This window comes from Nannospalax galili, unplaced genomic scaffold, assembly GCF_000622305.1.
Source record: "Nannospalax galili isolate Female #2095 unplaced genomic scaffold, S.galili_v1.0 scaffold95, whole genome shotgun sequence".
NCBI lineage: Eukaryota > Metazoa > Chordata > Mammalia > Rodentia > Spalacidae > Nannospalax > Nannospalax galili.
The window spans coordinates 3,420,998-3,445,350 of record NW_008342393.1 but is presented as its reverse complement, the minus strand read 5'-3'; the positions used below and the strand labels follow the sequence as shown (position 1 = coordinate 3,445,350).

General features: G+C 44.8%; 1 protein-coding gene across 3 annotated transcripts; it reads right to left on the bottom strand.

Annotated features, from left to right (window-relative positions):
- Positions 1–3,661: 3,661 nt before the first annotated feature.
- Atp5mc1 (ATP synthase membrane subunit c locus 1) lies at positions 3,662–6,448 on the bottom strand. 3 transcript variants are annotated; one of them, XM_008838294.2, is made up of 5 exons: positions 6,316–6,448; positions 5,719–5,766; positions 4,672–4,749; positions 4,193–4,371; positions 3,662–3,882 (listed from the first exon to the last, which is right to left on the bottom strand). In XM_008838294.2, the coding sequence occupies exons 1-5, from the start codon at positions 6,388–6,390 to the stop codon at positions 3,768–3,770; spliced, it is 495 nt and encodes a 164-aa protein (XP_008836516.2). In that variant the 5' UTR covers positions 6,391–6,448; the 3' UTR covers positions 3,662–3,767. The 3 variants fall into 3 exon arrangements, with proteins under 3 accessions (XP_008836516.2, XP_008836517.1, XP_029421926.1); XM_008838295.3 differs by having other exon boundaries at positions 6,247–6,341; XM_029566066.1 differs by lacking the exon at positions 6,316–6,448 and adding an exon at positions 6,161–6,182.
- Positions 6,449–24,353: the final 17,905 nt, after the last annotated feature.

Sequence of the window (24,353 nt, the reverse complement as noted above, 5' to 3'; positions counted from 1 at the left end):
TGCTGTTTGAAGTTCTTTTACTGGTTTGCCAATAGCAACCATAGGGTTACTTCAGGTGAAAAAATTAGGAGGAAACGCAGCAGTCATGACACCCAGTGACTTGTCCTCCAGAGGATACTTGTCAATGGTTATCAGCTGGGGAAGGTCTATTGCTACTGGTAACTAGTAGCCAGAGGCTAGGGATGCTCCTAACATATTGCCCAGAAACCCCCCTCAAAAACAATATTGAATTGTCTGAATTACCCATAGTTGACAAAGTTGAGATACAGCAGAAAAGGCTGTGACTGATTAAATGTCAAATGAACTTGGACTAGAAATATTGGCTTGCTGTATGACCTTGGGCAAGTCACTGAACTTGTATAAACATTTGATGAGTCAGCATAGTGATAAGAACAGGCTCTAGAGAATCTGAATGATAGCTTTACCAATCTGCCACCATAGGTAGGATACCTCTCCTTTCTGAGCTTTCCAGTTTATAAAAATGGCTTATTTTGCTGGGCGTGGTGGTGCACCCTCTGTGAGTTCAAGACCAGCCTGGTCTACAGAGTGAGTTCCAGGCAGCTGGAGCTACAGGAAGACCCTGTCTCAAAAAGACGGAAAAAAAAAAAAAACCCAACAGGCTTATTCTGGGCTAGAGAGATGGCTCAGCAGTTAAAGTATTCACTGCTCTTGCAGAGGACCCAGGTTTAGTCCCCAGCACCCACCCTGGGTGGTTCACTGCCTGGAACTCCAGTTCCAGGGGATGTGACACCCTCTTCTGGCTTCAGTGGGCACCTGCATGCCTATGATTCACATAAACTCACACAGGCACACAGTTACACATATTTTTATCTATTTGTATTTCACGTGTGTGTTTTTGCCTGCGTGTAAATACACCATGTGCATGCAATGCCCAAGGAGGTCAGAAGGCATCAGATGCCCTGGAACTGGAGTTACAGATGGTTAGCTTACATGTGGGTACTGGGAACTTGGCTCTGCAAGAGTAGCCAGTGCTCTTAACTGCTAAGCCATCTCTCCAGCTCCACATATTTTTAAAAAGATTTGTTTTATAGGGGTATTATGTATTACTCATGGAAATTGATTAGCATTGTGCCTGCCACAAAAGTGCCCCAATGTTAGGGCATTTATAGCAACTAATACTAACCTTACTTCCTCCTCTGGAAACTTCTACAGTACAAATCTTCTGGATCTATTTATTCCATAACTTAAGGCATCGTTTCAACTCTGAATGCCCCACACTCCTTGACATAAAGAAGCTCTTATTGTTGGAGTGAACCCAGGGCTTTGTGCACCACAACTCCAACCTTGCTGAATATTTTAACTTTTTGCTGGTTGTCCTTTTATTTTTCTGTCTTTTTGAGACAGGTCTCCCTGTGCCCCAAGTTGGCCTGGAACTCAAGAGCTATCCACCTGCCTTTGCCTCCTGAGTGCTGGGAATAAAGGCACGTGCCACCACACCCCGCTGCTGGTTGTCTTTTAAGCTGAAAGTTATTCTTTTGTTTTTGAGACAAGGTCTCATGTAGCCCAGGCTGGCCTCAAACGCACTACATAGTCTGCTGGTGATCTTGAATTCCTGATCCTTTTGCCTCCCCCTCCCAGGTATAGATGGTACGTGTACATTACTTTAGGAATGTTCTTGGTTTCACTATTCACAGGTTTTACAATAGGCTGAAACATAAGGTTTTCACACAGTGGGCTCCATTTCTAAGTTATTACTCCTCGTGAAACCATCCAAGGCAGACCAGATCCCAAACATGTCTGCGGTAATTTTCTGACAGGCTTTAAAAGACCAGCAATAAGCTGGGTATGGTACTACACATCTGATGCTTATCTATTTGGGCAGCAGGATCACTTCAAAGCCAGCCTGAGCAACATGAGGCCCTATCTCAAACCAAAAAAAAAGAAAGAGAGAAAGAAAAAAAAAATAGAGAGCCACTATAGTGAGTGTGGAGGGAGGCCTTGGTACAGACCACCAAAAAAGGGTGCTACATGAAGTCGTCTATGCAGTTCATTAGATGACAACTACCTCCCCAACAAAGCACTCTTTTGATCTCTAGCAAAGATTATAAATTCCCTAAGAGTAGAAACTGTGGCCCAGTGTAGTGGTAGCACCTTTAATCATAGCACTCAGGACACAGAGGCAGGAGGATCTCTTTTGAGTTCAAGGCTAGCCTGGTCCTCTGTGAGTTCTAGGCCAGCTGGGGCTACAGGGAAACCCTGTCTCAAAAAGAACAACAACAAAAGAGTAGGAACTGTATCTTCTGTTTTACTAAGAAAATGTGACGAGCAAGGCATGGTGGCGCACACCTTTAAACCTAGCACTCGAGGCAGGTGGATCTCTGTGTGTTCAAGGCCAGCCTGGTCTACATAGTGAGTTCTAGGCCAGCTGGGGGTTCAGGGAGACTCTGTCTCAAAAGACAAAAAAAAAAAAAGTGCTTAGAGGCTTGGCCTTTCTTATGCCAGATACTGTGAGAACGTGTGCAGATGTAATGACCCTATGAACATTTGAAAATTACCCTGTTCTGACTTTTTTCTAGTTCCCTGTCTAGAACTTGTAATGGTAATTACTCTTGCCTTTACTGCTCCTTTCAAAAAAAAAAAAAAAAAAAAAAAAAAAAGTTAAAACCCAACAAAGGATAATTAATGATGAAAATGAAACTCACAACTTGCTATATAGATCAGGTTGGGCTCAACCGAGAGGTCTGTCTGCCTGCCTTTGCCTTCTAAGTGCTGGGACTAAAGGCCACCTTTATTTTTGAAAAGCTTTTATTATTACTGTCAGTGTGCATGTATGCATGATGGGGAAGGGGGCTAGAGCACATGCCAGTGTACATGTGGAGGTAACAGGACAACTCTGTAGTTGACTCTCCTTATACCTTTTATGTGAAATCTAAGAATCAAACTCATGTGGCTAGGGTTATGCAGCAAAAACCTTTACTCACTTAGCCATCCTGCCTGCTCAGTAGCTCCACTTAGTCTCCTTATCCATGCTACCTCAATTGTGTGACCAAAAAGAAAGCAGGACTGAAGGGAGGAGGATGACGGGATGAGTGGCAGTTAGATGATTAGGCTTACTCTGCCTCTAACCTACTCTGTGCTTTGGACAAATTATTTTGCTTCCCTAAGCATCGATCTCTCCAAAATAAAACAAATTTAATGGTTCTACTTACAATTCATAGGACTGTTGTTAAATACTTCATACACAGCTTGCTGCAAATTAACCTCCTAAAAAAATGTTACATGTTAAAAACAACAGGTGATACATGCCTTTAACCCCAGCATTTGGGAGGGAGGTAGAGGCACACCAATCTCTGTGAGTTCAAGGCCAGTCTGGTCAGTGTAGAGAGTTCTAGGCCAGTCAGGGCTACTTAGTGAGACCCCGTCTCAAAAAAGGCAAACAACACACCAAAAGAAAAGAAAACCCAACAAATGTTACCTGTCGATAAGCTAAACTTGAAGGGGCCAAAGCACCAAAAACCATCATTACTCAGGGAGAGCCACAGTCCTTGTGGGAGATGGTCAGACCCTTCCATGTTTCCACAGTTGTAGCAGGGTTTTTTACTGGCTCTGGTGACTTCCTTATTGCCATGGCTGACCCAAGTCCCTCTTCTCAGATTTCCACCAAAGCCATCCCCAGGGTCAAAAGACAGGCACAGGCATATGGGTTTAGAGAAATGTTGTGTTTAATGGTAAAGCTTAGCACACTCCAGCACCAGGACTGGCATGGAGTCGAAGCAGCAGGGGCAGCTGGGTGACCCCATGGAGCCTCACATGGCGAAAAGGATGAGGAAGGCGACCATCAAACAGAAGAGCCCCATGGCCTCAGACAGGGCAAAGCCCAGAATGGCATAGGAGAAGAGCTGCTGCTTGAGAGACGGGTTCCTGCCAGGGACAGGAAAGGGTGAGATTGGTGATGTGGGCAGAGGGCACATAGGTGCGGGGAGAGTGCTGCAATTCAGAGAGGACCTAGCCTGCATCTCCCCTGGACATTTGGATGGGAAGGGAGAATAGCAGCTTGGCAAGTTCTAGTGAGCCAGGTGGGATGCATTTTTAAATTCTGACTCAGATGTCACTGGAGAATTGAAAGGTAAAAGAAATCTACTTGAAGTCTCCTGAGGGGTGCTTCTCCTGCTGGGACTTTACCCAAATGGGGTGGAGCCTACAAAAATACTCCAGGTAGCACCAAACTTACCTGGCATAGCCGATAATCAAGCTGCCAAATACAGTTCCAATGCCAGCCCCTGATCCAGCCACACCAACTGTGGCGGCCCCAGCACCAATAAACTTGGCTGCTGTGTCAATGTCCCGGGAGACAATGCTGGTCTGGAACTCCCGTCTGGCTACCTGGAGAGGGGAGCTGCTGCAGGGAGGCTAGGAGAACAAGGAGGTAGTGAGGCATAGGACAGGTGGTTGGCTCCACCCTGTCGACCCACCCACCCGAGCTAGGAATCAGCTGGCAAACCCTGACAGAACACTGCACACAGGGAGAATGTTGGGAGTTAGTCCTAGGATGCTTCCAGACAGGTCTGGTCTCACCTACAATGACTGCCTTTTGAGTCTTGGAATTACAAGAGCATCGAAGACCCTCTAACTCTCCCCTTAAGCCTAAAAGCAACTCAGTTAACCAGAGGGACCTGTGCCTAGGGAAACCCAGGGGTCTTATTTCCTTACCTGTTTAGAAGGGGCCTCTGGTCTACTCAGGAGGGAGGCAGACACAGGCCTGATTAGACCCCTGGTACAGGAGCGGATCTGTAAAATCAGAAAGACATATCTCTCCAAATCAGGCAAGAAAATAAAAAAATCTAGATGATGAAATTCTATCCAAATGACTACAAAATCAAAACAGAACAAGTCTAATGAACTTGAATTTTAACTAATTTATTCTGATTTCTATCAAAAAGGTCTCTACCAGCAGTAGCAATCATCACCATTTGAAATCATGTACCAGGCTGGGGATGTAGCTCAGTAGTTAAGCACAGGTTTAGCATGCACAAGGCTCTGGGCTCAATTCTCAACACTAAAACCCCAACCAAACCAGGTATCAAAGTTCATTTCCAAAGGCACAGCCTTAACTAATTTTTCCCAGAATAGAGAATAAGGATTCAGACAAACATCAGGTACAGGAAGGGTGTCTGGATCACCAAAGGAACCTGAGGGGGATAGTTCCTGAAATGTACTTACAGCTACATACCCTTCATGAAGTGGGGCAGAAAGCCTGGTGTGGCTCCTGGAACAGTCATCTAAGGAGAGCTCCCTGTAATATGGCTTTCTGGAAATATTCTTTAGTACAGTGGCCCTCAGACTTGGCAGAACATTGGAATCACTTGGGGAGTTCTAAAAAAACTGCTTGGGGTTCTACCTCTATTCTCACTGTCTGATGTAATTGATCTAAGGTGCAGTCTAGGCATTAGGAGTTTAAAGCTTCCCGGATCACTCTAACATGTAGTGAGGGTTGACGAAAACCATTTTAGGGTTGTCTGGCTATGGCCAGGCCAGACTAGGGAGAAAGGTCAGATTCAGCCTCTCTGAGGACATTCAGAAAGCCAAGACAGCCAGATTGACAGAACTGAGTAAACAGAGGTTACCCGCACATCCTATAGTCTCCCCAAGAGAGCCAACATCATCATGAGGACACCAAGCTCCTCTCAGGCCATTCATTAAACACGATGCCCCCATACAATACACGGCAGTACAGGACATCCCCGAGCCGCAGCTTACCAGAACGGGAGAAATGAGCAATGCCCTGGTGGTCTGCATTTTGTCTACCTGCAAGAGAGAAAGTAATCCCTTTGAAAGCCTGGCTGTTTGCTTATACTGACGACCTTCTGCCGTCTCCTCTTCCTCCGCTTGTCCTCCCCGGACCCCTCGAGTAGGGCATTAGAGGTCATTAGGACAGCGCGGACTCCGGGGTCAACCACCTAATACGCAGAAGGTCTGCAGAAGGAAAGCAACCAAGATCGGAAGTCAAAGGAACTGACTTCAGGCCCCAAGAGAAAATGTTGCGAAAAGGGAAGGTCTCTCGGGAAGACTCGAGGAAGAAACTGGCAGACGTCGTGCAGAATCCTGCCCGTGGTACACAGCTGTCCCCCAGTCTCCCCAACAGTGTCCGTTTATCGCTCATTACCGTTGGCAATTAACATTAATTGATAAGGCTACAGACCCCATCCTCTCTCCCATCCCTGGAGTTAGATGCTGCTTCACGCGGCTCAGTCCCCAACCCTGCCGACTGCTGGCTCCCCCGGTCACCTGCACTCCCACTCCCCAGCAGCCCCGCCTCGGGACACCGTGTTCGCCGGCTCAAGGTGACTGACTCACCTCACAGCTGTAGCCCTTGGTCTCTGCGTTTAGCGCCCCCCCCCCCACGTGTCCCCGGGGTCCCTCCACTCCCATTGGCCGTTATCCCCCCGCATTCCCATTGGTCAGCGTCATCGGTTCCTCCCTTTCTATTGGTCTTCTGCAGCTTCGTTCTCTCTCTCCACGGGCGCTTCGTGGCAATTCCCGCCTCCTTACGGATAAAGGCGGGCTCTTTTTCCGAGATCTGGGTTACGATTGGTCGAACCCCATGCTCGACCATAGAGTCGAAGAGACTCGGAGGTTCCACAACCTTTCGCACAAAATGGCGACCAAGGTGCAGGCTGGAGAAAAAGGCGTGGGAGACATGACCGCCTCCTGACGCAAGCAGACACCTGACACTGACTCCAGAGCCTTCATTCAGGCTCTCGGGCCTTGGTGGCGCGTTGCATATTGGGGTTTGTAGTCCGGTCCGAGGTCCCAAGGACCTCAGAGATTCCCGCGAGACGTTGCTCCCTAACGGTAGAGCCGCCGCCTTTGCATCAAATCCCACCGTAGTGATTTTTAGAATTCTTTAAGTCTGCCCTGGGAAATAAAGGCCCAGCTGCAAAATTCCCGAGGGTGAGCGCGTGTTTGCGGGCTTTTGCCAGAGTTCAGCAGCCACGTATTGGGAACTGGATGGCTTGAAAAAAGACAGTGATAGCCGGACTTGGTAGTTCACGCCTGTAATCCAGATGGGGGCAGGAGAGTCAAGAGTTCAAGGTCACTGTCCTGGCCATATAGTGAGTTCGGGGCCAGTCTGAGCTCCGTGAGACTAGGTCTCAAAAACCAAAGTGTGTCTAGGGGAAGAGACAATTATATCGTGGGGAGAAAAAGAAAGAAAGAAAACAATACTTGGTAGAATGATTGGCGCAGTAAAGTTGAGCATGATGGTGTTTGCTGTAATCCCAGGCAAGAAGATCACCCAACTCCAGGCCAACTTGAACTTTATAGCAAAACCCTGTTTAAAAAAAAAAAAAAAAAAAAAAAAAACCCAATACACACACATAAAAGATCAGTGCCAAGGATAGGAACAGGCAGTCAGTCACTTCTAGGAGAAAAGCGAGTTGCAGGAAAGGATGTACATAGCTTGTGCAGAAATAAAGGTATAGGACTGGGAGTGGTGGTGCACACCTTTTAATCACAGCTCTCCAGGAGGCTGAGGATGGATCTCTTGAGTTCCAGGCCAGCTGGGGCTCAATTTAGATCTTGTCTCAAAAATACCAAAAAGTAAAAAGAAAAAAGAAATAGATATAGAAACACACTATTTGACACACACACAAAAGCACAGATGTTTTTATTTATATAAGCCAGGCACTCTCCCACATTGCTGGTGAGTATGAATTAGAAAACCTTCCTTGAAAGCAGTTTGACAATATTTATTTTTATTTCAAAAGTTTTGAATGGGCCATCCTCTTTCACCCAGTAGTTCTTGAGTAATTGTGAACTTTTAAAGTCTCCATCCTCTTTGACCCAGTAATATCACTTCTAGGAACATGTACTGAAGAAACAATGAGATATGCAATATTCCAACAAGGATTCGTGTTGCAGAGTTTATTGAGTAGGAAAAGTAAATGTCACACATGGTAAATGATAAAACTGTGTTTTAAACTTTTAATTATTATTATATTTGTGAATGTGTGTACATGTGTCTCAAAAGAAAGTATGATGTCTGAGGAGCAACATCCTAGATTGTCCTCTGCCCCCCCCCGCACACACTTGTACACAAAAGTGCACGCACAAACATGTATAGACACACGTAAAAATATACATGGCAAAAAGATCAGAAGAAAATATGTAATGCTAGTAGTTAATCTTTTTTAAATTAAAAAGTTGTGTGTGTGTGTGTGTGTGTGTGTGTGTGTGTCTGCATAAGTGAATACCACATGAGTTTGGGTGCTTGAGAAAGCCAGAAGAGGGCGTCAGCTCTCCTGAAACTAGAGTTGTGAGCCTCCTGAATGAGTGCTGGGAACTGAATGCTGATCCTCTGCAAGAACAAGTGCTCTTAACCTGTGAGCCATTTCTCCAGCCCTAAAAGTTAATTCTTGATTGAGTAATAAGGCTGATTTATATTAATATGAGTACGACTACATTCATAATAGCAATATTTCAAATCACCTTAGGCTGCATATGGTGTCTCATGCCTGTAATCTCAGGATTCAGGAGGCTGAGGCATGAGGTTTGCTGTGAATTTGAGGTCAGCGTGAGCTACATAATGAGTTTCAGGCCAGCCTGGGCTGCAGAATGGGACCCCATCTCAAACAAAACAAAATAAATAAAGCTAATCTGAAAGTCAGAACTCTGGCCTCTTATAAACACATTCTTTAAAGATTTATTTTTGTGTGATTGTGTATACATGTGTACTGTGTGTGGGTGTCCGTGGAGTCTAGAAGACAATGTTGGATACCCTGGAGTTGGAGTTATAGGTAATTGTAAACTGCTTAACATGGGTTCTGGAAATTGATTTCAGGTCCTTTGGAAGAACAGCAAGTGCTTTTAACTACTGAGCCATCTCTGTAGCCCCTCATAAGAACATTTTAAGATTACATAGAAACTCAGGGCTGGAGAGATGGCTCATCAGAGAGAGATGGAGAGAGCTACTTTTGCAAAAGACCAGGGTTCAGTTCCCAGCACCCATGTGGTAGCTCCTAATCGGCTGCAATTTTAGTTCCAGGGAATCTGATGCTCTCTTCTGGCCTCATCTGGTTCCAGGCACATACATATATGCAAGTAAAACACTCATACACGCAAAGTAAAAATAAATTTTTTAAAAAATATATTTTTATTATTATTTTGTTGTTGTTGTTGTCTTTTTGAGACAGGGTCTCCTTGTAGCCCCAGCTGTCCTGGAACTCACTATGTATACCAGGCTGGCCTCAAACTCACAAAGATCCGCCTGTCTCTGCCTCTCAAATGCTGGGATTAAAGGTGTGCACCACCACGCCCAGCCTTATTATTTTAATTTTATGTGTATGAGTGTATTGCCTGCATGTATGTGAGTGCACCCGTGTCGTGCAATGCCGAGGAGGTCAGAAGAGGGTATCAGATTCCCCTGGAACTGGAGTTAAGGACGGTTCATAGCCACCATGTGGGTGCTGGGAATCAAACCCGGGTCCTCTGCAAGAGCAATCAGTGCTCTTAACCGCTGAGCCATCTCTCCAGCCCCAATAAATCTTTAAAGAAAGTTTGTGGGCTGTAGAGATGGCTCAGCAGTTAAGAACACTGGTTGTTCTTGCGGAAGACCTGGGTTCGAATCCCAGCACCCCCATGGCAGCTGACAACTGTCCATAACTCCAGTTCCAGGGGATCTGACGGCCTTTTCTGTCCTCCACAAGCATTGCACGACATGGGTACACTTACCTACATGCAGGCAATATACTCATACACATAAAATAAAAATAATAGAAATTTTAAAAAAAGTTTGCATAGAAATTTAAAATATCCTTCCAGTCTTGTATGCTGGAAAGATTGTAGAATTTTGAAATCACACAGACTTGAATTCCTACTTCAGTTATCCGGTATAACTGGTATGTACCTCTGAGCAATTATCAGCCTCTTTAGTGCCATAAACAACCCTTTAAGACCTCACAGTGGAAAGAATGGAATCTACCTCTAGTGGAGATGTTCAGGGTCCATAAAATTCCCTAAATTGACCACTCAGACACTGAGTCTCAGTAAAAAGGAGTGCTTTATTGGAGCCAACGGGTTGGGGACACAGTCTCGGGAGCTGTAGTGAAAACACAGGGCTTTTAAGCAGAAAAACCACAAAGCAGGGGATGTCCATAGAAACTATACACAGAATAACCAAGAAAGGATTGGAACAATCTAGGGCTGATTTCCAGAGACTTTACCTATACAGCCATTGGCTGTCTTACTTGGGCCAGAACGTTCTTTCTCTTCTGCCCCAGTCTATTCCCATAGAGACCATACACAGATGTATCAAGTATACTGTCATTGGCTAGCTCACGGGGCAGAACATTCTATCTCCTCTGCCCCAGACCATTTTCATAGAAATCATAAACAGATAACCAGGAAAGGATTTGAACAATGAAGGGGATTTCCAGTCAGGTGGAGGGCAGTGGATAGGGAGGGGGTCTGAGGATCACTCTCTTTCAGAGACATGCCTTTGCCTCCTCCCTTAAGGGTTAATCCAGTGGGGCAGATTAAGGACCTGACTTTTCTAGTCATACCTAGGAAGGCAGGATCATTTTAAGAGAACATGTTTTTTCTTCCCAAAATTCCCACGCCCTGGTGCAGTCTGTACAGCCACCAGTCAGGCTGAGGTTTGGCTAGGTCTGTCCACCTTTCTGAGGCCTGACTCAGAAAGATGCAACTACTTGAGCTGATGGCACAAGCTAGAAGCAGGTGGATCTCTGTGAGATTGAGGCCAGCCTAGTCTACATAGTGAGTTCCAGGCCAGCTGGGGCTACAGGGAGACCCTATCTCAAAACAAAAGAAAACAAACCCACCAAAACCCCCCAAATGCCACCTCCCCCACCCCAAAAATAGAAAGGTGGAACTATTTCTTTTTCTTCTGTCTTGTTCTCTGGTTAGAGACTAAATATGCTTTCAAACACCTTAACTAATGCTTTTGGGTTTCCTTACTCTTTCTATAAATCCTCAACCCCACCCCTGCCCTGGGGAATTTTTTTTTCTTTTTTTTTTTTTTTTTTTATAAGACAGAGTCTCCCTGTAGCCCGGAGCTAACTTGGAACTTACTATGTAGACTAGGCCAGGCTAACCAGAAACTCACAGCCTTCCAAGTGCTAGGTTTAAAGGTGTGCTCCCCCATGCCCAGCTTGGGAGTTTCTTTTAAACGCTAATAAATTGACCTCAAATTTCTGTTTGAGTCTGTTTTTAAATTCTTTTATTAAAGACACTGAGAACCCCAAGATGGCCACCCTGATTTTCCAGGTATTGGATGATGGCTCTGCTGGGACTCACTAAGATTCTTCTGGTAACACTTTTTTCCTGCCTTTTAATTCTTTAATTGACAGATAAAATAATCCCCTCCCTTTACCCCTAGGCAGCATCAACATATGGTCAGCTCTGTGCTGGCTACTTTCAACTTATTCTCCCCTCACCCTTGCAACTATGGTTTGAAAATATTAGAATAAGGACTAGAGATGTAATTTAACCGGTAGAGTGTTTATCTAGCTTTTTTTTTTTTTTTGTCTTTTTGAGACAGGGTTTCCCTGTAGCCCCAGCTGACCTAGAACTCACTATATAGACCAGGCTGACCTCCAAATCACAGAGATCCCCTTGCTTGTGCTTCCCCAGTGCTGGATTAAAGGTGTGTGCCACCATGCCCAGCTCTTCCTTCCTTCCTTCCTTCAAAGCTTCCTTCCTTCGAAGCTTCCTTCCTTCCTTCCTTCCTTCCTTCCTTCCTTCCTTCCTTCCTTCCTTCCTCCCTCCCTCCCTCCCTCCTTCCTCCTTCCTTCCTTCCTTCCTTCCTTCCTTCCTTCCTTCCTTCCCTTCTTCCCTTCCCTTCCCTTCCCTTCTTCCCTCCTCCTCCTCCTCCTAATTGTTTTGGGGGCGGGGCATGGTGGTACATGGCAGGCAGATCTCTGCGAGTTCAAGGCCAGCTTGGTCTACATAGTGACCCTGGTCTACATAGTGAATTCCAGACCAGCCGGGGCTACAGGGAGACCCTGTCTCAAAAAGACCAAAAAAATTTAAAACATTTTTTTTGATTTATTTGAAATTTTGCGATTTTCATACAATATAGTTTGATGGCATTTAGATCCGCTCCCTGCAGCAACTGCTGCCTGTCCAAATTAATGAACTCTCGTACACACACACACACACACACACACACACACATATAATATAGCCTATAGAGTATGATTTGTTTCCACCCCCCCCCCAATGCTCTTCACTGTGGATCCATTCACTGGCCTATCAAGAGTCCCATCCCTGTAAGACGCTTGTCTTTCCCCGTCTCAGCAGCCATCAATTGCCAAAAGTTCTTTAGGTTTGGTTGGGATTTCTCACCCACTCCCCCATGTCTATGCTGGGATTTTGTTTGATTTGAACTTGCATAGGACTTGTGCATGCCATCACCATTGCTGTAAATTCATGTGAGTAAACAACCAGCTGTCTGGAAGACGGTTTTCTTGTGGTCATCAACCCCCTTTGGCTGTTACAATCTTTTCCACCTCCTTTTCCAAAATGATCCCTGAGTCTTGGGAGGCAGAGGTTTGAACTAGCTGGCCTATTCAGGGATAAGAAGTCTGTGGCCTCTTGTTCTTTGCACATTGGCTAATTGTAGGTCTCTGTGTCAATCACCAGCTGCTCCATAAAGAGACGTCTCTAGTAAGAGTTAAAAGATGCATTCATCCTAAGTGTAGAGGTTGCATTGAAGGATTTGTTTATTTTATGTGTATGAGTGTTTTGCTTGCCTGTGTGTAAGTGCACCTATGTGTGCAATGCCCAAGGAGGCCAGAAGAAGTTGTTGAATCCCTGAAACTGGAATTACAGATGGTTGTTAGCCTCCATGTGGGTGCTGGGAACCAAAGACAGGTCCCCTGCAAGAGCAGCCAGTGCTATTAACTGCTGAGCCATCTCTCCAGCACCCCCAACCCCGCTTTTTTGAGAAGGTATTACTATGTATCCCAGGCTGGCTTGAATTAAAGGCAATCCTCCTGCCTCAGCCTCCCAATTGCTGGTGTTACAGGCATGTGCCCATGCTGTTTTTGTTTCTGTTTCTTCTGTGACATCTTTTCCTTCTGTGCAGCCTTCTTTTCAGCCTTGGGAATTGTTTGCTCCTCTTTAGTGAGGAACGTGTCCATGTGGCTCGTGTGTGCGCATTAGCTGGACCCTGAGCTCTGGAAGCGTGGCAGCACATCATGGGCTATTAGTTCACCTGCAGATGTTTGATGATCAGGGATCCACATCAGAACCCCAAGTTCATCAGTACTCTCTGCATTGGGGTGGGTTTGAGACAGAGTCTCACTGTGTAGCCCAGGCTGGCCTTGACCTCACAGAAATCCCTTCGCCTCTCAGCCTTCCAAGTCCTGGGATTACAGATGTGTGCCAGTACACCCAGAGAATTCATTCTATTTTAATCAGAGAACATGCTTTATTATTTCAATCCTTCTAACTTTATCAAGGCTTGTTTTACAGCCAGTGCATCCTCCAGCCCCAGATTTGATGTTTTAATTGTATTATTATTTTTTGGTCTTTTTGAGACAGGGTCTCCCTGTAGCCCCAGCTGGCCTGGAACTCACTATGTAGACCAGGCTGCCTTGAACTCATAGAGATCCACCTGCCTCTGCCTCCCAATTGCTGGGATTAAATGTGTGTGCCACTATTAATTGTCATTAATTGTATTTTTTTATTATTTACACTTCCTACTTTTCTATAGTGCTTGTGAATTGCTTCTAAAATAGCAAGTTCTTTGGGCCGGGGATGCAGCTCAGTTGTTAGAGTGCTTGCCTAGTAGGCATGAAGTCCAAGGTTGATCCCTAGCACTGCATAAACCAAGTATGGTGGCAAATGACTGTAATCTCAGCACTCAGGAGGTAGAGGCAGGAAAATGAGAAATTCAAGGTCATCCTCAGCCACATAGTAAGTTCAAGGCCAGTCTGGTAAAGTAAAACCCTGTCTATAAACAAACAAAAATAAAGTAAAATAAAATAATAGGGCACACACCTTTAATCCCAGCACTTGGGAGGCAGAGGCAGGTGAATCTCTGAGTTCAAGGCCAGCTTGGTACATAGTGAGACCCTGTTTCAAAAAAGTTATTTTATTATAATTAATTAATTAGTTGTTTTGGGGGTGAGTGTACAGGCCATGGTTTGTGAGCAGAGGTCAGAGGACAACCTATGTGAATCAGTTTTCTCCGTCCACCATGTAAGTCCTGGGGATCAAACTCAGATCGTCAGGTTCAGCAGCAGGACCTCTACACCTGAGCCATCTTGCTGGCTCAGTAGCAGGTTATTTTACAACATGATAGAAATACTGAATCTGAAAATGAGGACCCCAGTGTGGTGGCATGACTGTAATTCCAGAACTCAAGTAAGTGGCTAAGGCAGAAGAATGCCACTAGAAGGAAGGTAGCCTATGCTACATAGTAGGACCCAGTCTCAAAAAAGCCAAAACCAGGACACAAACACACAGACATACCACACACCACAAACACACCACAGACACATACAACATATACCATACATACCACACAGTACATACCCCCCACATCCTATACATCACACAAATAACCCAGACATCACACACTCCACACACCATGCATGCCAACACACACATACACCCCCCATACAACATACATACACATCACTCACATACATGGTCACCATATCTATCACACAAACCACACACATGAGACCCCCCCTACACCATATGCACAAGACATACCACATACTACATACCACAAACAAACCAGATAACATTTGCGACACATACCACATACTACACACATATGATGTATCATATATCACATACCATACACATAATATATACACACTAGATATCACAGAGCATACACACACCACTCACACATACCACACATACCACAAACCATATACCACATACCACACACATACCTCAGACATCACACACCACACACAGAACACACACTGTAGACATCACACACAGCACACCATATACAACACACATACCACAACATACAACACACCATACAACATATGCCACACAGCAGACACAACACAACACACATACCACATATCACACACTACACATACACTACATATCACACACAGTACACACCACATATCACACATAATCACATATCACACACATGAACACATCTCACATACTACGCACATATCATACACTATAGACACACATCACACATGCCATAAAGTACACTAAACACACACAAAACACATGAGCCTTATACCACAGACCTAAATCACACACACAGCACAGACACATATCATACACTACAGATACACACCATACACACCATATACCACAGATATACCACACATGCATATCACACACACACACACACACACCACACCACACCATACCACACCACACGCACACATACACACACAAAACCTTTCTCTTGATGTGGGACATTCTGTGCTGCCTCATGACTGCAAGCAGGAGGACTGTCACAGAAATCTGAACCAGTGGAGCCATGCCATCTCAGGTTTTGAATTTCCAGAGCCATAAGCCAAATATGCCTGCTTTTAAAAAACATATTTTATTATTATTTATTATTTTTATTTTTTATTTTTTGAGACAGGGTCTCCCTGTAACTCCAGCTGTCCTGGAACTCGCTATGTAGACCAGGCTGCTCTTGAACGCACAGAGAGCTGCCTGCCTCTGCCTCCCGAGTGTTAGGACTAAAGGTGTGAACCACCACTGCCGGCTTATTTTTATTTTATGTGTATGCATGTATTGCCTGCATGCAGGTAAGTGCACCCGTGTTGTGCAATGCCTGCGGAGGTCAGAAGAGGCCGTCAGATTCCTTGGTACTGGAATTACAGACAGTTGTTAGCTGCCATGTAGGTGCTGGGATTCGAACCTGGGTCTTCTGCAAGAATAACTAGTATTCTTAACCACTGAGCCATCTCTCCAGCCCCTCTTTTTAATTTTAATTTTATTTGTATAAGTGTTTTGCCTGCATGTAAATGCACCCATGCATGCAATGCCTGTGGAGGTCAGAAGAAGGCATCAGATCCCCTGGAACTAGAGTTACAGTTGTTAATGAACATGTGAATGCTGGGAATTGAACCCAGGTCCTCTGCAAGAGCATCAAGTGCTTTTAATAGCTAAGCCATCTCTCCGGTCCCCAGACCCTTTCTCTTTGTAAATTGGTTACTTCAGGTATTTGGCAAATAATTAACCAGGACAAAGAAGATTCAAACAATATAATTAACTACCTTCATCAATTGAATTTCTATAGACCCCATACCCAGAAATTAAAGTGCACACATTCAAGTATACATGTAATATTTATAGAAACTGACCACTTACTAAACCACAAACATGCTTTAATAAATGTCAAAGAATCAATATCACAAAGACCACATTTTCTGACTGCAGTCCGATTAATTAAGTGATCGAAACATGGGCTAGAGAGATGGCTCAGTAGTTAAGAGCACTGGCTGCTTTTTCAGAAGAGCTGGATTCAGTTCCCAACACCCACGTGGCAGCTAACAACTGTCGATAACTCCAGTTCCAGGGGATCCAACGCCTTCTTCTGCCTCTGTGGGTATTGTATATGCATGGTGCACCAACATATATCAGGCAAGACACTAATACACACAAAATTAATTAATTAATTAATTAATTAATTAATTAACAAAGTTCTTTAATTAGAGATTGTAGAAGTTACACTACTCTGTTTAGGCTTTTTGAAACAGGATCTCCCTGTAGCCCCAGCTGGCCTGGAACTCACTATGTAGGCCAGGCTGGCCTCTGCCTCCTGAGTGCTAGAATTAAAGGTGTGTGCAGCCACACCGGGCTTAATTAATTAAAAAAGAAACCAAAACATGAAAAACTATACAATTAGACATAAAATATAAACATTCAAACCTGGTCCTGGTGTCACATCTGTAATTGCAACACCTGGAAGACTGTAAAATTGAGACCAGCTTGGTCTGCATAGTGAGACCCTCTGTTGTTGTTTTTTTGGTATTTTAGAGACAGGGTCTCTCTCTAGCCCCAGCTGGCCTAGAACTCACTACGTAGACCAGGCTGACCTTGAACTCACAGAGATCTTCCTGCCTCTGCCTGCTAAGTGCTGGGTGAGACCCTCTCTCAAAATAAACAAAAATTAATTAATTAAATAAGGAGTGGGGGGCTTGTGATATAGCTCAATTGATAGCCTGCTTGCTTAGCACACATGAGGCCTTGGGTTCAATTTCCAGCACCACATAAATCAGATGTGGCATAGTTTGGAGCTGGAAGCAGGAGGATGAGACGTTCAAAGTCATCCTCAGCTGTTTGGTGAGTCTGAGGCCAGTCGGGATCAAAAGGGATCCTATTTTGAAAACAAACAAGACAAAATAAAAATTAACTTTTAAAGCCAAATATGGTAACACAGCCCTGAAAATCCAGCACTTGAGTGGTGAAGACAGGAGGATAAGGAGTTCAAGACCATCCTCAGTTACGTAGCTAGTTTGAGGCCGCTCTGGGCTACAGGGGATCCTGTCTCAAAACAGAACCAAAACGGAAAAAAAAAAAAAATCAAAACAAAAAACAAGCTTTCAAATATGACTACCAGAATTCATACTAAGAATTGGGCACAGTATCTAGAGAGGGAAAGATGAAGAGGCATGGCCAGATAGATACCCCACAGGTCTCCAGTACATTCAAGGCTAGTAGTCTAATGCAAACACACATGTGCACACACAAATGCCCTTAACTCAATATAGCCTAAGGTGACCCCACCAAGCATGATCCAGCAACCTCAAAGACAATTGTAACTCTTGTCATTTCTAAAGAAAAAATAATCCAAAATCATGTATAGCTTGTATCCCTTTTCCAAAGAGGAAATCTTGTGTGCTTCTTCTCTTATTCAGGCTAGCCTTACCTCAGCTTCACACTGGCTCCATCTGCCATAAATGCATTAGACAATAAAGGTAGCTACTGTCCTTCATGCAGCAAAGGGTTCCAGATGTGCAAGGACCAGGCCAGATTCGCCAATGCTTGGTTCATTCATGCAGGTGCAGTGCCCAAGACCTTGACAAGTATTCATGTTCATTGTGTTACATTCTGTCCACAATCAAGACCTTCAGTCTAAGGATCTCAAGCATCATCTTTCTCCTCTCTCTTGCGATCTTAAAAAAATGTTCACTGGAGGCAGAGGCAGGTAGATCTCTGTGAGTTTGAGGATAGCCTGGTCTACATAGCAAAACCCAGGCCAGCCAGAGCTATATAATGAGACTGTCTCAAAAAGGGGCTGGGGTGGAGAGAGGCTGGAGAGATGGCTCAGCAATTAAGAGCACTGGCTGCTTTTGCAAAGGACCTGGATTTGTTTCCCAGAACCCACATAGTGGTTGACAACTGCCTGTTACCCCAGTTCCAGGGGATCTAATGCTTTCTTCTGACCTCTGCTGGCATTGAATGCATACGTGCCCTTACATGCAGGCAAAACACTCATACACATAAAATAAAAATAAATAAATCAAAAAATTTGAAAGTCAAGGCCAAATGCCAGGCGTGGTGGGTCATGCCTTTAATCCCAGCACTTAGGAGGCAGAGACAGGTGAATCTCTGTGAGTTTGAGGCCAGCCTGGTCTACTTATAGAGAGTTCCAGGCCAGCTAGGGCTACAGATACAGATACAGATACAGATACAGATACAGATACAGATACAGAGAGTGAGTCCAAGGCTAGATGGGCCTACAAAACAACAAACAAACATAAAGTCAAGGCTGGGTGTGGTGGTACACATCTTTAATCCTAGCACTCAAGTCAGGCAGATTTGTGTGGTTTCAAGGCCAGCCTGGTCTACATAGCAAGTTCCAGGTTGATCAGGGCTACATAGAAAGACCCTGTCTCAGAAAAAATTCAAACACTTAAAAAATACTTAAATTTGTGTGTACAGGTGCTGGGTGCAAGCGCAGAGGCCAGAAGTCTCCTACGCTATCATTTTCCACCTATTCCTTTGAAGCAAAGTCTCTGTTTTTTCCTGGAGCCATGTTTTTTGGCTAGGCTGAAGCCAGCAAGCCCCAGTGCCCCAGTGACCCTCCTGTCTCTGCTTCCCTTGACCTGGGGTTATAGTCATACATGGGATATCTGGTTTTTTGTTTTTGTGCTGGAATCTCAACTCTGGTCATCATGATTACAAGCAGGTGCTCTTAGCTGCTAAATCATCTCTCTAGACCTCAAATGAGCTTTTTTTTTTTTTTTAAATTACACCTATCTGTCTGTCGGTCTGTTTGTCTGGGAGGGGTTGCCTACCGTGGTTTGCATGTGGAGGTCAGAAAGCAACTTGCTGGAGTCAGTTATCAACTTCCATCATGTGGAATCTAGGAATTCAACTCAAGTGATCAGGTTTGGCAGCAAGCACTTTCACCTATGGAACCATCTGGCTGGCCCTCAAATGCAGTCTAGGTTGGCCTTGAACTCCCTATGTAGAGGAGGATGACCTTGAACTCCTGATCTTCCTGCCTTCACCACCCAAGTGAAATTACAGGTATGTGCTACCACGCCCTGGGCCACAATCTATTCTTAAATATTTTTTTCTTGGATCTTCCAGGATTTTGCTGACAAAAGACATGTTCATCTGATTTTCTGATATTTGAGACAGAATTTCCCATAGCCCATGCTGCCCTTGACCTCCCTATGTTGTTGAGGCTTAAGCTGCTGATCCTTCTATATTTACCTCTCAGGTTCTGGGATGACAGACATGTGCTACCATATGTAATTTTATTAGTTCATTGAGTTTTAATTAATACTAAGTATTTCTAAATATCCAAGCATACATTTAGCATCAATTGTGTGCTGTTTTTTTCAACTTAACACAAACTAGAGTCACTTGGAAAGAGGAACATTAATGGAAGAATTTTCTCCATCAGACTAGCCTGTGGGCATGTCTGTGGGGCATTTTCTTGATGGCTAACTGATGTAGGGGGGCTCAACCCACTGTGGGTGGTGCCATTCCTGGGCAGGTGGGCCTGGGCTGTGTATGAAAAGTAACTGAACAAGCCAGTAAGCAGCGTTCATCCACGGTCTCTGCTTTAGTTTCTGCCACAAGGATCCTACCTTGTCCTCCCTCAGTGATGGACTGCGATCTACCTATAAACCAGATAAGCCCTTTTCTCTCCAAGTTTCTTTGGTCATGGTGTTTAGTACAGCAAGACAAACCAAAAAGGCCAATCAGAATGGTTACCATTAGCCAGGTATAGGAGTGCATGTTTTTAATTCCAGCACATGGGAGGCAGAGGCAAGCAGATCTCTGTATCTGAGATCTGAGATTGAGACCAACCTGATCTACATAGCAAGTTCCAGGCCAGCTGGGGTTTCAGGGAGACCATGTCTCAAAAAAAAAAAAAACAAAAAAAAAACAAGCAAACAAAAGGCTACTGTTAAGAAAAGGGATGTGGTGCTGGAGAGATGGCTCAGCAGTTAAGAACACTGGTTGTTCTTGCAGATGACCTGGGTTTGAACCCCAGCACCTACATGGCAGCTAACAACTGTCTGTAACTCCACTCCCAGGGGATCTGACAGCCTCTTCTGACCTCCGTAGGCATTGTATGACATGGATGCACTTACCTACATGCAGGCAATACACACATACACATAAAATAAAAATAGTAAATAAAATTTAAAAAAGAAAAGAGAAAAGCAAAGGGATGTGTCAGGTGTGGCAGTCCATGCCTTTAGTCCTGGCACTCAGGAGGCAGAGGCAGGATCTCTGAGTTTGAGGCCAGTCTGGTCTACATAGCAAGTTGTAGGCCAAGCAGGGCTCCATAGTGAGACCTTGTCTCAAGAAAGAAAAAGAAAAAAAAATGATGTCTTTAGGAAAGCAACACACTTGGTCATTGGTCCAGGGGCTGTGCACCATTACCATTAGAGGTTAAATGACCAAACCAGCAAGTCTTAAGGGCATGATTATATAATCAGTTCTGGGACAGTGAGCCCCTTGATCATTGGCTTAGAGGACTTGCTGTGTATAAGAAACATCCTCCAGCTCTGCAAATGAGCAGTTGCGAGAATTTCCTGTCAGAAGCTGCATAGGTTCAGTGTCTGTTTATACTATTGCTGCTGTCCTTTGTAAGGGAGTCTGGGACTGAGTTCTCTTGCAGCACTGGCTTAAGAAAATAAGACCTCTTCAATAAAAAATAAAAGGTTTAAAAGCAGACCAGGTAGTTCTGCCTGTAATCCCAGCAGCTGAGAAGCTGAATCTGAGGCAGGAGGATTAAGGCCTTCACCTGGGACACATAAAGGAACTCTGTATCAAAACAAGTAATTAGATTGCTGTGCATGGTTACACATGCCTTTAATCCCAGCACTGGTGAGGCAGCCACAAATGACAGATCTCTGTGAGATGGAGGTCAGCCTAACCTACATAGCAAATTCTAGACCAGCAGGGCTACATAGTGGAACCCTGTCTCAATAAATAAATAAATAAATAAATAAACAAACAAACAAATGAAAATAAGGCCTCCTCCTCTTCCTCCTTCTTTCTCCTCTTCCTCCTCTTCATCATCATTGTTTATTTGAGGCAGGGTCTTACATAGCCCATGTTGGCCTCAAACTTGCTATGAAGCTGAGGATGACTTTGAACTTCTGATCCTCTAGCCTCCTGAGTGCTAGATTGTAGACATGTGCTTGGTTTATGTGGTACTGGAGATTGAACCCAGAACTTTACTCATGTTAAGCAAGCACTATTAGCACTATTCCATTTGAGCTATACCCCCAGATGATGATGATGATGGTGCATCATTATTATTTTGATATTACAATTCCCAAAAGACTTTGCTTTTATAAGTGTTTCATTTGGAGGATGATTTTCTGGTTAAAAAGTACAAACTCAAAATCTTATCTTTTACTGGTAATTCCCAGGCCTGGTAAGGATTTAGGGGTTCTGGGCCTGGAGAGAGGGCTTAGCAATTAGGAGCACTTACTACTCCTGCAGAGGACCTGGGATTGGTTCCCAGCACCCACATTGGTGACTCACAACTGTCTCTAACTCCAGTTCTAGGGTATCTGCTGCTCTCTTCTGGCTCTTGATGGCCACTGCATGCATATAGTGCACATACAGATAAGCAGACACATACACATTTAAAAAAAGATGCAGGGCTCTGCTCATCCCTTCCAGTTCCTCTCCTACTAAGGGAATAATGGAGGTGGAGGTAGCTTATGGGAGTCTTTCTTCACTAACATGTTTTGTTTTTAATTTAAAATTTTTATTTTTTTGAGACAAGTTCTCATGTAGCCCAGACTGGTTTTCAACTCGCTATGCAGCCAAAGATAGCCTTGAGTTCCTGAGTTTCCTGCCTCTGCTCCAAAATGGTGAGTTTACAGATCCCCACTGGTTGTTTTGGGATAGATTCTTATTCGATAGCTCAGGGTGGCCCAGAACTCACTATGTAGTTCAGGCTGGCCTGGAACTCGAGATCTTCCTAGACTCAAGCGCTGTGACTGCACCACCACCTGGGCCTCTAGACTGTTTTGGAAGTTTAGTCCTGCAATTTTTGCTGAATTTACAATGTTTCGTGGACTGCCTTTTAAAGGGGGAAGCATCTTCACATTTGTTAGGTTGGAGCAGCTCAACGGGAGACAGGAAACTGAAGTCTTCAATTTTTATTAGCATATATTAATTATACACAATGGGTTTCATTATGACATTTTCATACATGTACGTATTTGGATAATATTCAACCCCATTGTCCTGTCTTGTCCTCCCAATCCCTCTGCTCCCTTTCTCCCTTTCCCCTTCTCCTTGCACACCTTTTTTTTTTTTTTTTTTTTTTTTTTGATCCAATGAGTTTCCCTAGGGTTGCTTATAGGACTGTGGATGAGGGATTATTTGTAGAAGCACAGGCACCTGGGCCAGCAGGATGGTTCAGAGGGTTAGAGGTGCTTACCTCTAAGCCTTATGACCTGAATTTGATCCCATTCCTGCAACCACATGGTGGTAAGAGAGAACCAACTCTCATGAGGTATCCCATGACTTCTTCATGTATGTTCACACACATACATTCACACACACACAAAGAAATACATATTAGCTGGGTGTGGTGGTGCACGTCTTTAATCCCAGCACTTGGGAGGCAGAGGCAGGCGGATCTTTGTGAGTTCAAGGCCAGCCTGGTCTATGTTAGGGTTCCAAATAGCAGCTCCCCCCCCCTCCCCAACAGGGATCTACAGACTTTGGAGCCTGGAAAAGGGAACTTAGCTGATAAACACCTTAACCTTTGAGGTCAAGAAGAACAAACTCTGCTGAGAAGCAGCCTGCCTTTCCTCTGACCTCCAAAGATAAGAGAAGCTGTTTTTCTCTTATCTTAAGAGGGAAAAGTAAACACTTCCACACCCTAATCCTACCTGCTTCCCCCTCCCTGATTTCTCCCCCAAACATTTCCCGCTTCCACACCCTAAAGCCTCCATATGTAAATCCCTGCTTTCCCTTCCCTTCCCTTCCTTTCCCTTCCCTTCCCTTCCCTTCCCTTCCCTGACATCTTTCCCTTCGCCGACATCTTTCCCTTCCCCGAGGGAAAGGTGCCCCGTGCGAAATAAATCTGTATCCTGTTGAGAATTCCATCTGTGCCTCGGTGCCTCATCCATCCGCTCCTGCTCTCCATCCGTGCCACTTGCTCCTGCCTGCTCTCTACATATCAGATGGTGCCAAAACCCGGCTCTTACTTCAAGGGACCTCGCACATAAAACTTTCGGACTCGCTTGTCGTTACTGGCCTCTGCGAACACCACCAATTCGGCATTAAGGTACACTTCCACCCTCTATCTCTCTCCCCTCTCCCATTCCTTTCAGCTCTCTCTCTCTCTCTCTCTCTCTCTCTCTCCCCTTTCCCCTTCACTACTTTCTGCCAGTTCTCTTTTCATGTCCTTTCCAACCAAATTCGGTCACTCCTGGACCTCACTCAAGGCCACTGGACAGCACTGGTTTCTGCGACTGTTGAACTGCCCGGCACAGTTACTGTACCTGTCCATGCCCACCTGGGAGTCAGACCTGCCTCCCCGTTGCACTCAAATCCTTTTCCCTACCTCAGCTCCCTTCCCTTCCTCACTCCTGCCATCTTTTGCCTTCCCTAACATCTCATCTTCTCTCTCTCTCTCTCTCTCTCTCTCTCCCTGTCTCTCTCTCCTCTCCCTCTGTTCATTGGCTACTCTGAGCTTCATCTAGGCCTCTCCATCCTTCTCCATTCCCGGCCCATCTCGGCCTCCAGGCCCACTACCTTGTTTCCTTCTACTTTGGCTCCTACTGGCTGGTCACGCACCACATTGCAGAACCGCTCCTAACTCATTTTTACTTGCTCGAAATCACACCGGTGTGTGGGAGGTTCCACCCTGCCTTTGACTACAGGATGCTGTGGTCACTGGCGGGGCCACGCACAACTCCGAT